The 15,792-nt window shown below is 37.8% G+C and overlaps 1 protein-coding gene across 1 annotated transcript; it reads left to right on the top strand.

Annotated features, from left to right (window-relative positions):
* The first annotated feature begins 6,751 nt into the window (after positions 1-6,751).
* LOC106075113 (F-box only protein 39-like) lies at positions 6,752-15,792 on the top strand. Its single transcript, XM_013236032.2, has 8 exons — positions 6,752-7,211; positions 9,289-9,379; positions 9,929-10,191; positions 11,338-11,502; positions 12,368-12,500; positions 13,237-13,415; positions 14,439-14,606; positions 15,568-15,792. Exons 1-8 carry the CDS (start codon positions 6,969-6,971, stop codon positions 15,748-15,750), a joined length of 1,425 nt encoding a protein of 474 aa, XP_013091486.2. The 5' UTR covers positions 6,752-6,968; the 3' UTR covers positions 15,751-15,792.

Genomic DNA, 15,792 nt, shown 5'->3' with positions numbered 1-15,792 from the left:
CAGGGTGTTGGTTATGTTGGGCTGTAGTGGAAGTAGGGTCTGCCTAAGGTGGATTAGGGAGGGGCATTCAAAGAGGATATGGTTTACGGTTTCAAAGGGGTGGGCGCAATGTCTGCAAAGGGGTAGTTGTGTGGAGTTTATTTTGTTCAGGTGGTAATTTAATAGTGGTGTGTGTCCTGTTCTTAGTTGGAAGATTGTAGATTGTTCTTTGCGGGTGAGGAAGTTAATACTGTTCAGTTTGTTAGGCGTAGTCATTTCTCTGTACATGACTCTGCCTGTGTTTCCTGATGCCCATTGGTTGAGCCACTCCTCTTTGTGATTGTTGACTAACATTGACCTCAGGGTGAGGTAGTTAACAGGTCTATCTGGTTGTTCCATAGATGAACCTGCCTTTGATAACTTATCTGCCTTTTCATTTCCCATGATGCCAATGTGTCCAGGGATCCACTGTAGTGTAATATTGATATTTAATTTTGATATCATCTGGTGGATTATCACAATGAGTGTTGTCAACTCTCTTGGGCTGTTTGAGGTGCTGCTGTTAAGTGCTTGCAGAGTAGATTGGGAGTCTGTCACGAGTCGAGTCTGTGACCTATTTCGACCAGTTTCTAGAAGCTCGAGTTCAAACCAGTGCAAGTGTCCAGCGTAAACAAGTTAATTTTAGGTATCCAATCAAAGAAAGGGGTTAAGGAAAAAATAGCACACGTCAGCTTCTAGAAGGTCAAAGTTATTAAAATAATTAGGGGAGAAGTTTCCATGATTCTGGAATGTACGATTAAGAAAGGTATAAATTGAGGGAAAGTCAGTTAGACGGGGTCCTCGCTCAGTTCTCGATTAGTAACAAGTTTTGTGATATTAGCGGGTCCATTAAGTAAAGTTTTAGTAGTTGAAGTTGAAGTTATACTAAGTGAAGTTTTATGTATCTTTAAGTTTTATTTATGAAGTGTCAAGTTGTTATTGAATTAAGAAGTTAATTTGATGTGAAAGTTGAAGAAGTTATTAAAGAAGTTTGAAGAAAATACAAAGAGATGTTTCTTTCTTCATTTCATTGAATTGTCAAGTTTGATAATATAATCCCCGGCATATGTGATCATCACAGAGTCTGTAAAGACAACAATATCTGATGGTGGTTGCACTCCTTCATATAATTTGTTTTCCACTGTCTGTAGTGTTATGGTAATTGCCTCAATTTCGGTTTGGAAGTTTGAGCAGTAATCACCACAGGGTGTGCTTATCTCAAAGTGTTTATTTTTAGGGAAGACCAGGAAGGCACCAAGACCAGCATTGATGGTAGCTTTGAAAGCCGATCCGTCTGTATAAATATGGATAGCTGTTTTTTGATAGCTTTCGATTGTTTCAAGCGTGCCTACTTTGAGCTCCAGTGGATTTGATTCTTTTGTTAAGGTGTTATTTTGTAAATGTGTTTTGATGGTTGGTTGTTTGTAGTTTAGTCCGGGTGTAATGTTTGAAAGCCTGGTAATTTTTTCTCTGTTATTGGGTAGGTGGTGTTTTAGGGCTAGTTCGTCAGTAAGTTGGATCAGAGTCCTTTGATTTTTTTTGGTTGTTTTTCCTATTTCTCTGTGTTAGTAATTTATTTGGATGATCGTCCTCCAGCCTTCTGTATCTCTCAATAGCTTCTAATGCTGCTCTGTTGCGCCTTAACTTAAGAGGTTTAATATTGGAGTCTATTTCACAGGCTGCTGTGGGAGTAGTTCTCATACCTCCACTAATTAGCCGCAAGGCTTGGTTTTGGATAGTATCTAATGATGATTGATAGGTTTTGTTGGCAGCTACTTGTATGGAGAGACAGTTATCCATTACAGATCTGACATATCCAGTGTATAACTGTCTTAAGGTTTTCTTTTCAGCTCCCCAGGATGTTCCTGCTAGGTGTTTTATTATGTTTAATCTTTGTGATGCCTTTTCTTTTAAATCTGCCATAAAGTGTTTTAGAGACAGTCTTTGGTCTAGTTTTACACCAAGATATGTTGGATTTTCTTCTTTATTTATTGGCTGAGAGTCTATTTTTAGGATGTAGTTTCTTTTTGCTGTTTTGTTGCTGTGGCTAAAGATTGAATAAACTGACTTTTCTTTGTTTATTTCCATTTTCCATAATTTTAAATATGTGGAGATAGTTGTGAGGGCTCTATTTAGTTTGGATCTAGTCAGCACTGGATATTTCTCTGTAGTCCAAATTAAAAGGTCGTCTGCATAAAGTGCCTTATTGACCGAAATGAGGTCCGGGAGGTCATTCATGAAGATTAGAAAGAGAGTGCAGCTAAGGGCTGAACCTTGTGGTAGTCCTTCTTCCAAACTTTTTTTACTAGAGATGGCACCTTCGAATCGGGTTTGGATGGTTCTGTTTTTTAAGAACATTTTTCCATGGATGCCCATTTTTTTCATCTTCAAAAATAGACCTTTTCTCCACACTCTATCATAGGCTTGCTGCAAATCTATAAATACTGCTGTAGTGTGCTTGTTTTCATGAAACCCTTCTACTGTGTCCTGGATAAAACGAAAGAGGTGGTCTTCTGTTCTACTTGCTTTCCTGAAGCCAGCTTGTGCATTGTGGAGTGAGCAAGTACTTTCTAGCCACCAATAAAGTCGGTTATTGATCATTTTTTCTGCCATTTTGCCATGTTGGATGTTAGAGATATTGGTCTATAACTTTTTGGGTCTCCAGGTGGTTTATTTTTCTTTAAAATGGGTATTATGTTTGCGGTTCTCCATTCCTGTGGTATGTCTCCAGTTTTCCATGTATAGTTGATAAAGTTAAGTATACAGTTTTGGGCCTGTGGTCCTAGTCCCCGAATCATTTCATTTGTTATTTTATCGGGTCCAGGGGATTTTCTTGACTTGAGGCTTTTTAGGGCAGTATTGAGCTCATGTAGAGTGAAGGGAGTGTCAAAGATCTGACAGTTGACTGTTGGAGCTTTTTCTTCTTTCTTTAAGATATTACTGAAGGCCTGGTCCAGTTGTTTTCTTGGCTTTGACTTGTTAATGCTGGCAAAATATTTATTGAAGGTTTCAGCCTTTTTAAGGTTTTCTGTTATTATGTCGTCAGTGCCTTTTATAGGTTGGGGGTTTGTTATTTGTTTCTTTCCTGCTAGCCATTGCAGAAGGGTCCAGGCCTTTCGACCATCCTTGTTTAGATCTAGTTGTTCGCATGTTGTGGTCCACTTTTTCTTTTTTTTCTGTTTTAATTTTGTATCTTATAAGCCCTGTCAATTTGTTGTACGTTGTCTTGTTCTCTCTAGTAGGATTTTTTTCTATAGTCTTCCTGGCCATGTTTCTTTCTTTTACTAATATTTCTAATTCAGGTGTCCAAAAAGGTTTGTATTTCTTAACTTGGCCTCGAGGGATGTATTTTTTTGCTGATTGTAAGATGTTGGAGACTATAGTTGTGTAGGTTGAATTGACGTCTGTCTCAATTATGCTTGATAGTCTTGTGTCTGTTTCTTGTGAAAAAGCTGCCCAGTTAGCTTTTTTATAGTTCCATCTAGTTGTTTTGTTGGATTGGTATCTACCTGGCGTTCCAATATTGAGGAGTATAGGCCTGTGGTCACTACCTATGTCTTCAAGTACTGTTATTTTAGAAGAGTCGGTAATGTCTGTAGAGATAAAAGTTAGGTCAGGTCTGCTAGTTGTGTTGTGTGCTCTGTGGAGGAAAGTTGGAGGTGTAGTTTTGTTTTGCAGAAGGTGTAGGTTAGAGGCATTTGTTACATGCGTTCTTATACATGTAGCCAACTTTACTTTGTAATAGACCCATGTAAATGAAGGTAAGTTCATTAAGCTCAAGCAAGTACCCAAATAGGTTTGAAAAGAGGTGGCAGCTAGATTCACAACGGGACACTTATTTCAAGGCCGGTCTTAGGCATAGGCAAAATAGGCAGCAGCTTAAGGGCTCTGATTGGTGGTGGGGTAGGGGGGGCGGAGTTGCAGTGTACTCAAAAAAAAAATTTTTGAAAAAAAAAAGGGAAACTTGCATGAATTCTTAAACACATCAGAGTCTCTTGTTCGACTACCTATGTAAGACACATCAGAGTTCTAAGTCTCTTGTTCAACTACCTATGTAAGACACATCAGAGTTCTAAGTCTCTTGTTCGACTACCTATGTAAGACACATCAGAGTTCTAAGTCTCTTGTTCAACTACCTATGTAAGACACATCAGAGTTCTAAGTCTCTTGTTCGACTACTTATGTTAGAAGACCTTTGTTGCTTCCTTTTGATGAAAAAATAGACACTTGGAGTCTGGTTTGTTGAAGTTTGAGGGCATCTGCACCAGGGCCGGTCTTAGGCAACTGCAACCTATGCGGCCGCAGTGGGCCCAGCACTTTCATAGGTCTCGTGCGAATCGTAGATGTAAATTATTAAATTAAACCATTTTAACTTCTTGATAAAGGGTTCCTGGAATTCTTCTGAAAGTGAAAAATATACACAAAAGTCATGCAAATCTCCTGAAACTATTAAAATCTTAAAAAAAAAAAAATCATGCAAATCTCCTTAAGAACAGACAAAATTGTCTTTTCGGAGTGTCATTCAATATGGAAAACGCCAATCCTACTCGCATTTAAATAAAAACGGTTTCGTCAGCTTTTCTTTAATACAAATGAAATAATAATGCGAATTTTAACCAAAACAAGAAGTTCAAATACTTTATTTACTTTAATAGTCACTGGCATACAAAAATGGACTCAACGCTTTTAGTGGTGCCACGTTTCTCCCTCAAAAGCTACGGTCTGCGGGCTTTTTCCTTGCACGGACCAAAGGTTTGGAACTCACTCCCCATTGATAGCAGACAAATAACATGCTACACCACTTTTAAGAAGAACATTAAGACCTATCTGTTTAAAACATTTTTAGATCAATTGTCATTTAAGTTACCGTGTTTATGTTTGTAATGTTATTACAGCGCCATGAGCCTACATTTTGTTTGTTAACAGCGCTTTATACATAAAATGATTATTATTATTATTATCTGCACGAATATGTGTAAGAAGCCAATGAGACCCTAGCCATGGGCTGCAAGTATTGCTCAATATGAATTGTAGTTAATTATTGGCTTAGATTTAGATACAGGTATGTTTCGGATAAATTGTATAATTGTATAATTCGGTGTTTATTTTATTTTTTAATTTGTTTTTTAGAGCCACGCAATTCACCATGTCTAGGGCCTCCTGTTGCCCTTCTTACATTGAGACTAATCTGGCTTAAGTCCGAACAAACTCATTGCCTATATAAACGTATTGCCTATATAAACGTATTGCCTATATAAACGTATTGCCTATATAAACGTAAACGTATGGCCTATATAAACGTATTGCATATATAAACGTATTGCCTATATAAATGTAAACGTATTGCCTATATAAACGTATTGCCTATATAAACGTATTGCCTATATAAACGTATTGCCTATATAAACGTATTGCCTATATAAACGTATTGCCTATATAAATGTAAACGTATTGCCTATATAAACGTATTGCCTATATAAATGTAAACGTATTGCCTATATAAACGTATTGCCTATATAAACGTATTGCCTATATAAATGTAAACGTATTGCCTATATAAACGTATTGCCTATATAAACGTATTGCCTATATAAACGTATTGCCTATATAAATGTAAACGTATTGCCTATATAAACGTATTGCCTATATAAACGTATTGCCTATATAAATGTAAACGTATTGCCTATATAAACGTATTGCCTATATAAACGTATTGCCTATATAAACGTATTGCCTATATAAATGTAAACGTATTGCCTATATAAACGTATTGCCTATATAAACGTATTGCCTATATAAATGTAAACGTATTGCCTATATAAACGTATTGCCTATATAAACGTAAACGTATTGCCTATATAAACGTATTGCCTATATAAACGTAAACGTATTGCCTATATAAACGTATTGCCTATATAAACGTATTGCCTATGTCGAAAGCTGCCAGCAGGAAGATATACAGAGACAGTAGAACACGTTCTTTATAAGTCAAGGTCTTTAACAAAGTAGTCAAGAGATAGCGCATGAGAGAGGTAACGCATCTTGTAAACGTATTTTAAGGTTTTTTGGCCTGGGGGGGGGAGAAGGGCAGTAGGCCTACACGTAAAAAGTTGGCTGGGGCCCCAAATATTTCTGGTGGCGTTTCTGCTCCAAGTGAGGAAACCCTAAAAACACCTGTTTCCTGGACAGTGTTAAGTGAGAGTAGACCCAGTACAGACACTTAGTACTTGGAGACACTACGGGTATGTCTATGAAAGGCGTCGTTCATTCAGGCCGGTAGAGGGAGCTCTTGTTCGCTTTTGCTGGTCTTAGGGGTCCAGGTGCTTTTGCACAACTCTACTAGACAATTTCAAATGAAGGGCATCATGTTGTGCCGAATCTAAAAACTCATTTAACCTAGATAATAAATGCAACGAAAATAAAACTTCCATTCATTCTCTGCCATCAACGGATTTGTTTATCTATTGCAGTAAAATATAATGGTCGGAGGGCCATATCTTCCTTGATGTTTCTTGAAGCTTCGTCTGAAATATTTCTTTGTTTTTCAAGTCAATGTTTTTTTCAAAGTAAATATGTAGGCTACATGTTAATATGTCCATAGACTATATATATAGTCTATGATATGTCCAAATAACATAATACAATCTTTATGATTTTTGACGCGAATTGATCTGGTGTGGTTTATTTGTGTAAAGAGTTTGGTCTTTTGCATAAATTTACGCTTCAGATGAACGGAAGTAGATCTATATCTTCAAAAAATGATCAATACGCTTTGTGGCGATTTTACCATCTACAGAAACTCACCACCTGTAATGCTTGTGTATTTCATTACATCTTACTACATTTTACATCGATATTGAACTAGATCTAGCTACAGAACATACCAACAAATACACTGTAATTAAACTTTTTGTAATTATTTACTTAGAATAGAACATTGAAATAAGATAATGAAACGAAAGATTAAGAATTCAGACGAAGCCCAAGAAACAGAGAAGGAGGAAGTCCAAGACAATGCCGAGGTCAAGGCCAAGGCTCCCAAACGAAGGCGTAAGTTTGCTGATCTTACAATTATTGACGAGCCACGACTGGAATCGAAGCCAGAAAGTAGTTATTGGGACAGACTCCCTTACCCAATAGGTGTTGAAATCTGCCGCTACTTGAATAATGCCGACAGAAGCTCTATGTCAAGGGTATGTATGTTCATTTATTTTTAATATTTAAAAAAACACCAGAGAAAAACAAGGCGCCAAAAAATATAAATAAATGTTTGCTTTATTTATATTTAAAGGCAGCTCCTTTTTTTTATGTCAGTGATGCTCAAAGACATCAAAGTAGACTAACCTATAATTTAATGAAATGTGTTATTTCCTTATTCGTAGTACATCACAACCTATAAGACATCGATCTCCTAAGTTCTCTATCGCGTACGAACAACTAATCAATATACTAGTGCAGCATTTCTGAACTATAAAGTATCCTCCCTGCTCAGACTGGAGTCATCATTACAGCCATTTAGTGATCCTGGGCGCAGACTTGACTCATTCTTAGATTTGACTCATCCTTAGATTTGACTCATTCTTAGATTTGACTCATCCTTAGATTTGACTCATCCTTAGATTTGACTCTTCCTTAGATTTGACTCATTCTTAGATTTGACTCATCCTTAGATTTGACTCATTCTTAGATTTGACTCATCCTTAGATTTGACTCATTCTTAGATTTGACTCTTCCTTAGATTTGACTCATTCTTAGATTTGACTCATACTTAGATTTGACTCATCCTTAGATTTGACTCATTCTTAGATTTGACTCATCCTTAGAACCAGGGCTAAAAATTGTAACGTTAAGACGCAATACAATATTTTGATGAAAGTTGTTGGTAAGAGACATTTCAATTGATATGTTTACGTATATGTCTAAGCAGACATAAAAGCTTTAATAGCAGTTCTAATTTGCAAACATAATAGCTGCTAAAAATACATTTATTTATTCAGAACTAGCCATATATTACCCGCGGACCGCGGGTCCTAATTTGCGTATCATGGAGCTATCAAAATAGCTAATCTAAATCAATTTTTTAAATAGAACATTTGATTGTAGGCCAACATGTATTTCGATCTAGATCTTGAGTCTAGATACTATTATAATAGATGTAGATCTACTATTATAAGAGTGAATTTAAGGGCTCAAGAAGCTTATTAATTATTGTATGTTAGTATCCCCCATATAAAGCATCATATAGCCTGTCCAATCATAGTGTGTTTACATAGCGGTGTGTACGACACATTAATGGGACTATTAAAATGTATGTCAACACTGCAGCTATGGCGAACGATTGTATGTAAAAATTCAGAATTAACCCTTTTTAAAGTCAATGTCAAAGCAAAAATTGCCGACGATTGACAGTGTTTCTACAACTGTTACCGAAACGACAAAACAAAATTATATAGATTTATAAGGGATCTGGAAGAACGCTGTAAGCTCTCCAAGCCAAGTGCGGAGCCCCGACGCCAAGCATTTCCTACATTCTAGCTGGATTCTAGGGCAGATGATGTAAATGTCATCTGTTTCTCTGGCCTACGGTTAACGAGGGTGTCATGTGGCCAGCACAACGACCAACCGCCTTTACCTTTCCACAACTATTGTCAGGTACCCATTAGAGCTGGGTGGACTCAGAGGCGTCCGAAGATTCCGAAATTAAAAATCCCAGTCTTCATGAGGAATGGAACCCCGGACCCCGGTTCGGAAGCCAATCTAGCTGCAGAAATCATTCTTTTTGGTGTCCAGGGCGCACTACTCATCTGCGAGAGCAAAGAGGGGCGGGTCAAATGAAGTCAAGGGGACAGTAAACACTAAAATGCGAGGAGCATTCGAGACATCCTGTATGCTGTCATCATAACGTTATTGAGTTCAGGAAGACGTATCGAAGCAGACGTTGTTGTTGTTGTTGTTGTTGTCAAACAACACAATCATGTACGACACTAAGGGAAACCCAACTGTTTCAATTTGTGAAAGGCGAAACGAATCACGATAGCAGACGACCAATGGACATGTTTTCAGTCGCGTATATTTCTCATATTGTCCTACTTCCCTTCTTAGCACTCGATCGAAGATTTTCTTATTTTAATCTTTAAAAAAAAACTTAATAGTTAAGAACCAATCTTTGTTCTTAGTTATTGTAATATCCAATCAGCGATAGTCTTGTAACTATAAAACCTGAAAAATTCAATTACCATCTTAAGAGACAATGATTGAACTTTGACCCAGGTATGTCGAGCATGGTACAACATTTTTAAGGATCCTTCGCTCTGGAGAAAGAAGCAGTTCTTACTTGGAGGACCATATTCGAAAGTAACAAGTAAGTACCAAGTAATACTTTAATTTGCCCGCTCCCATCCCCCTTCGTCCATCAACTCTGAAGGAACATCCGAAACATGTAAAACATTTTACAAACATTTTACAAACACTAAATAGCAGCGCCGGACTTAACCATTATGACCAAGAAGTCATGGAAACAGAACAAGTAAACTACTATGTACGACCACAGTAATCATCTTCTTTTTTTGAAATCACAAAAGGGGCCCCCTGAGTGACGTATTTATATTCACTATTCACTGTAGGCATCTGTACAGCTATCGATACATTATCAAACTTAACATAATGATTTTAAGGACAGGTAGACCTAGAATTGGATGTCCATCATACAATTTATGGGCCGGATGAAATAGAAATGCCCGTGCCGATTAGGATACCCAGTCCGCCCCCCTGCACTGCTCTATAGACATTGATTTAATTTTATTATGCCATGAAGTAAAACATCGTGCAATTATGTGAATAGCGCCACAGTTGTACGATTAGCTACCTACAATGAACAGTTGCAGTAATTTTAATGATTCACTAACTTCAGGTAGAAAAACCCTTCGCTTCACCACGATGTTTGGTAGCTGCCTTCAAGAGGCCAGGATCGTCTGCTACCACAGGACGTCCAATACCTGCAAGATCATTTATGAAACAATGGAGAAGATGATGGATAACATGACGCTGTCTAAACTGAATCGCCTGGACATCAAGGACCTAGAACTGGACAGATTCTACTGGAAGTATTCATCTCTCAGAGATAAAGTCACAGAATGTCTTGTCAAAATGTTTCAACTACAAAACAATCTAAAGGTTATCTGTATTCATTTTTTTTTCTTATACAATAATCTAAGAACTTAGATTTGAGAAAGTATTTAGGATAAAGCAATAAAGAACAGTAATCGTGTCAGCACCATATATATATATATATATAATTGCTATTGCTCCTGCGTAAGCATCTTAGGTGAAAGCGTTCAAGTAGTCTTAGTTGCTTTCTGTATAATAACCATGTCTCAGATCCATATAGAAGGGTTGAGAGAACCGCTGCTAGGTAGACATTGTTTTTTTTGGTAGGCAGGCGGAGCTATTTATTTCGCCAGACTCTCGCCTGGAGGCGTCCAAAAGCACTACTGACCGTGGCCAGATGGTTATCAACTTACCTTGAAACCGATTCGTCATTTGATACTATGCTTCCTAGATATGTGAAGTGGTCTACCATGTTAATAAAGGGGCTGTCCGTTTACGGTGGCAAAACCGCACTACGAAAAGCGATGTCCCTGCAAGCGCCCGTATGGACAGTATAGAGTGACTTCTAATGGTCCGACAGTTACGCTGGGCAGGGCACGTATCCCGTAAGGGAGACGAACGTATGCCAAAAGAAGTCTTTTTTTGGTGAGCTAAAAGGTGGTCGACGTAACAGAGAAGCCCGACGAAAACGCTTTAAAGACCAGCTTAGGCGCCAATTTGCCTTAGCTGACATAGTAATGAGCACCTAGTCGCATGCGGCTTCAGAACGAGACAGCTGGAGGTCACTTACAAAGACCGCTGGATACGCTTTTGAGAAAATCCGCTGTCGAGGATAGACATAGACTGCAAAAAGAAAATTTTAATCGACCACCGGTGGACAATGGTTATACTTGCCCTGAATGTGACAAAATATGTATGTCAAAGCCGGGGCCGCGTAGCCACGGGAACTACTGTATTCCTCGTTAATCTTCTGACTCAAAGACAAGCCTTATAATTATTGCCCCTGCGTATAGCCCAGACAATGTTAATTTCTAGAAGTCTGTAAATAAGAAAACAGTCTAAAGTAGAATATAATGAAAACTCTAACACATTGCTTTACAGATATAAAAAATAAATGCACATAAGCATTACCAAATTTGTAATTTTCGGACGGTGCCTTGATAACTTTACTGCCCAAATATTTAAAAGCCATGATATATGCATATGTTTCAGCACGTACGGATGGAGTTGTGTCAGTTTACTTTAACGGAAGGGGCAGCCATTTTAAACGCTCTGTTGCAATCGTCAGGTCACAATGTCTGTTGTCTTCACCTCCTTGACTATTTCGATTCATTTTTTACGTTAAGCGACCAAGAAATTTTTACAAGCATAATCAGTGTAAGCTTGAACATTATATATTAATAGGTACATTTTATACAATACCCCTCTAGCTTCAACTGAGTACGTTCATCAAAACATCACTAGCGTTTTCTGGCAAAGATACCTTTAGGCAGTGGCGTAGCTAGGACGTTGCCATACTTTGGGGACCCGGGGGGGGGGCTTGACCTCTTTGGGGGCCCTGCATTTTGCGTAATATTTAATGTAAAAACACGATTCAAGTGGGGGCCCAGGGGATTTTCAAACTATCCCCCTTCCTCCCCCCACCCTAAGTACGCCTTTACCTTTAGGCCAGCTCCAAAACTGCTCTGCCAAAATGTCCTGCTTTGAACCATAACTATAATGTGTCTAGAGTCTGTAAATAAAAACAGGCAAAATACAAAATAATAGGCCTACTTTAAATTTAAAAAAAAAGCTTATATGAATGTATATCAATTAGTTTGGATCAGTCATGTAATTAAATTTGTAATAGATCAAGACTAACAATAATAAATCTGTGCGATTCGAAATATTTTGTTACCAATAGTTTATGTTCGATGAACATGGAAGATTATATAATAATGTGAAACAAAATGTGTACAAAAAGTGTACTTGACAGACAAAGTGAGCTGATATAAGCTTTGTACAAAATACAATGATATAACACTTATATTTTTAAAGAGTCTTCTGCTTTTGCCTAAGTGCATTTTTTCCACTTGGGTGTCACCCAGTGTGGTCTGCAGCCCTCCCCCACAGCCATAGCGACGCCACTGATAGTAGTATATTATTTTCTGTTGATAATTAACAAGTATCAAGGGAATAGCAACTACTAAGATATCGTGTTCCTGTTGTTAACTTTTTTTTTTAATGCTATTTTTTTCTGCAGAACTTTACCAATCTAAAAAACCTAAGTCTAAATTACTGCTACATTTCGAATGAGTTGCTTATGAATCTCTCGGTCGTACTGAAAGACAAGCTGAAATGCCTTACTATTCGTGCTTCTGTAATAGAGGATCACTGTAAGTGGATATGGGTTTTTTAGCTTTACTTACATTTGAGTTAAATGTTCGCCTTTTATGTAGAAAACATGCTATTTGAATGCGCTCAAAATGTTTACTACTCTAGATCTAGATCTAGTAAATCTTGGAAGTCGTAAAAGGGCCGGCCTTAGCTAATAGAAAAGTGAATTTAGTGGCCCCTAATGGCATAGAAAAAAAAAACGCATTTTATTTAAACCTAGTATACTCCAACAATAACATTGGGCACAAGTCTCGCTATTTCTTCTCTAAAAAAAATGTTTTTCAGTCCTGTGCGAGGCCCGCATCAATCGAAGGCTCTATGCGACTGCCTGGTTTGCTTATGCCTAAGGCCGGCCCTGTTCGCAAGTTCATTGTTATAATCACATTTTCAGTTAATCATGTTTGTCGCAATGTGGAGCGATTCGGTTCATTTTTTTTTAAATGATCGATCATTGAACCCATTCAGATGCGTTAAGACAAATGATAATGTTGGTCAGAGCAAGAAATTGGGACAAAAAAAAAAACACTTTTATATTCTATTGAAACATTCATTCCGTTTAAAACCATGATTTTGTTTGTTTGTTTCTTTCTTATTTAAAGCTCTATATATTTTCCTCTTTGTCTGATGAGCATAATGACTGAACTACGAATGTAAAGACTTACATGTGGTAAATGTGACAAATTAAGACTAGATCTATAAGAGCATAAAAAAACAACACTTTTTTTCCCCCTCCAGATCATGTGATTACACCCGGGACATGGAAATTGTTAAACGCTTCCTGTCCAGCGGTCAAGGTCAGACTGAGCCTACTCAGAATAGCAGACTCGGAGACAATCATCCCGATGTTAGCCCAGGGCATGCCGTTGTCTCGCTTCTCTATGACCTCGGAGATGGAGAGCGCTTTTGATGCACATGTATGACACTTATTTGTAGCACTGGTATCCGTATCTTATCTTATCTCATAAAATACAGACGTTACTTCCAAAAAAGACGATTACGTCCTACGCGTGTCCCTAGGTCAACCTAGTCTTGCATGTTAATCAATGACTTAAGTTCTGCCAAGTCGTTGGTTTTCCTGGCTGATTCAGGCAACCCATTCCATGCACTAATAGCACTACGGAATCATATTTATAAATAGTGTTAAGGGTAGCCTACATTATATTCTGTGTCGCGGCGAGACCAATCGTCATTGAAAGGCCTGGGAGAAATAACGTGTAACAACGTTTTACCAGACAGACAGACCTACAGGGTGAATTTAATAAATGATTTGTAAAAAAAAAAAAACAGTAGGAAGCTTTAGATATGAACAACGATTGTAACTTAAACCTAAACCTCAATCATCCACCTAGTAGCTCATCTGAACGAATTTCTAGATCAAAAGAGTTTGTTCCCTGCTACCAAAAATAATTAACGTTTTTTTTTTATTTGATATACGGTCTGTAATTTTCTTGGTCATATATATAAAAGTCAAATGTGTCAACGTATATTGATGCAGCAGCTAGAAAACCCCGTGTTGACAAATATCCCAGCATGATGGGCGTGACACTCCCTCCTTAAAGTAAGCCTAATGATGGTGTCATGTGACCAGATAAAAAATTTTGCCACTAAGTCTTGACCAACAAAAGTCAAGGATGGCTGGAGTCTGTAATGCTTTGATATTCAGAATCTTATATTTCAGCCTCGATCTGGAAAAAAACTTTTAGTACTTTTAGTACTTCTGCTCTTTACCAATCGTCTGCTCCTGTAGCCTAGTAGTCACAGTTTTTGTTGTGTTTTTTTTTACTTTTTAATGCGAAAAAAAAAGGGGGGGGAGGGGCAAAACCGTTACCGTTGCCATACAATAGTACGCGAATAAAAAAGAGATAAAATTACTTTGAAAACAATTTGCTACTGTAGCTCGTGCAAAGTGTGTAATGCTTTGAATTATTTTCGTCCAGCTATCTCAAACCTTGACACATCTAGTCCACAACTTCCAACTCACACTAGAGGAAGTCAACTTACACTTTAACTGCTTACAGGACTCTGTGGACAATGAGCTCATTAGCATAGTACAACAATGTCGCAACTTGAAGACTTTGCGTGTCATGGCTAATGCAGGAGTTGTGGTAGGTCATGCCGTTGGGGAATAGGTCATTGGGGAATATGTCATGTCATTGGGGAATAGGTCATGTCATTGGGGATAAATATCACGTCATTGGGGTATTGAATTAGGGTTATCAGACACCTGCACAACATCAGGCAGATACAAAAGAAGATACATCTTACAAAGAAAGACGTGAACTTAAAAAAAAAACTGTTTGCAATTTTATTTGATGAAACATGTCATTAAAAGGTAGGCTGTAAAACTGCTATGTTCAAGTTATCAATGCATTTTTTCTAGGGGGGTGCAATGGCTGAGGTGGTAGAGCGCTTGGTTTCCGAACCGAATGGGTCTCGAGTTCGAATTCGGTGAATTCTGGGATTTTGAAATGTGTGTACCTGATACGTTTGGGAAATAAAGGTGGTTGGTCGTTTTGCTGGCCACATGACAGTGACGATAACAGTGGGACATAAAAGCATATGATATTTACCTGCCTCCATGGATCGCAAGGCCTGGAAAGGGTAGCCTACCTCAGCAATTTTTGTTAAGCTACGTAATATAAAGGTATTTTAATTGAGAGGTCTGGAAAGAGAAAAAAAAAGAAAGGGGGGGGGGCAAGTTTTCCTAAAACTTCCTTTTTGATATTGTAACTTAGCATAAAATATCTAATGATGTGATAATGATGGTGTTATGAAGGGATTGCCAGTTTATCAACATTGAAGTTGGCAACACTATGACAAATTTATCGAGACTCCGTCAGGAGCTTTGCTGATGGTGTGCGCATTATAATTCGAAGTAAACACAAAATAAAACGAGTATGCCTACGTTACATATTATTTTAGACTAACCGAGGAGCGGTTAGCACTAACGACTTCTAGTGCCTCCTCAGCTACCCTACATAACTATTTTGATTTTAAAATAAAGTATTTGATTTTAGTTATAATAGTATTTTCACTAAAAAGACGTCCCATGATATCATCCAACAGGTGGCCAATGCTATCTGCACTGCCTTGAAAGACCGTCGACAACTGCGTAAGGTAGAATTCACCGTGAATGAATACAGCGACGATCCCAATTCAGAGCGACTCAGAAGTGTACTGAGAAACATTCAAGACATGCTGAATGAAGTCCGACTAGTCAGAGACATTTCAGTGGCTACAATAAACTAAAGAAAACCTTACAGAATATAAGCTGAAATGCTTAAAACAACA

Source organism: Biomphalaria glabrata, chromosome 1, assembly GCF_947242115.1.
Source record: "Biomphalaria glabrata chromosome 1, xgBioGlab47.1, whole genome shotgun sequence".
NCBI lineage: Eukaryota > Metazoa > Mollusca > Gastropoda > Planorbidae > Biomphalaria > Biomphalaria glabrata.
This window is presented reverse-complemented; position numbering and strand designations above follow the sequence as displayed.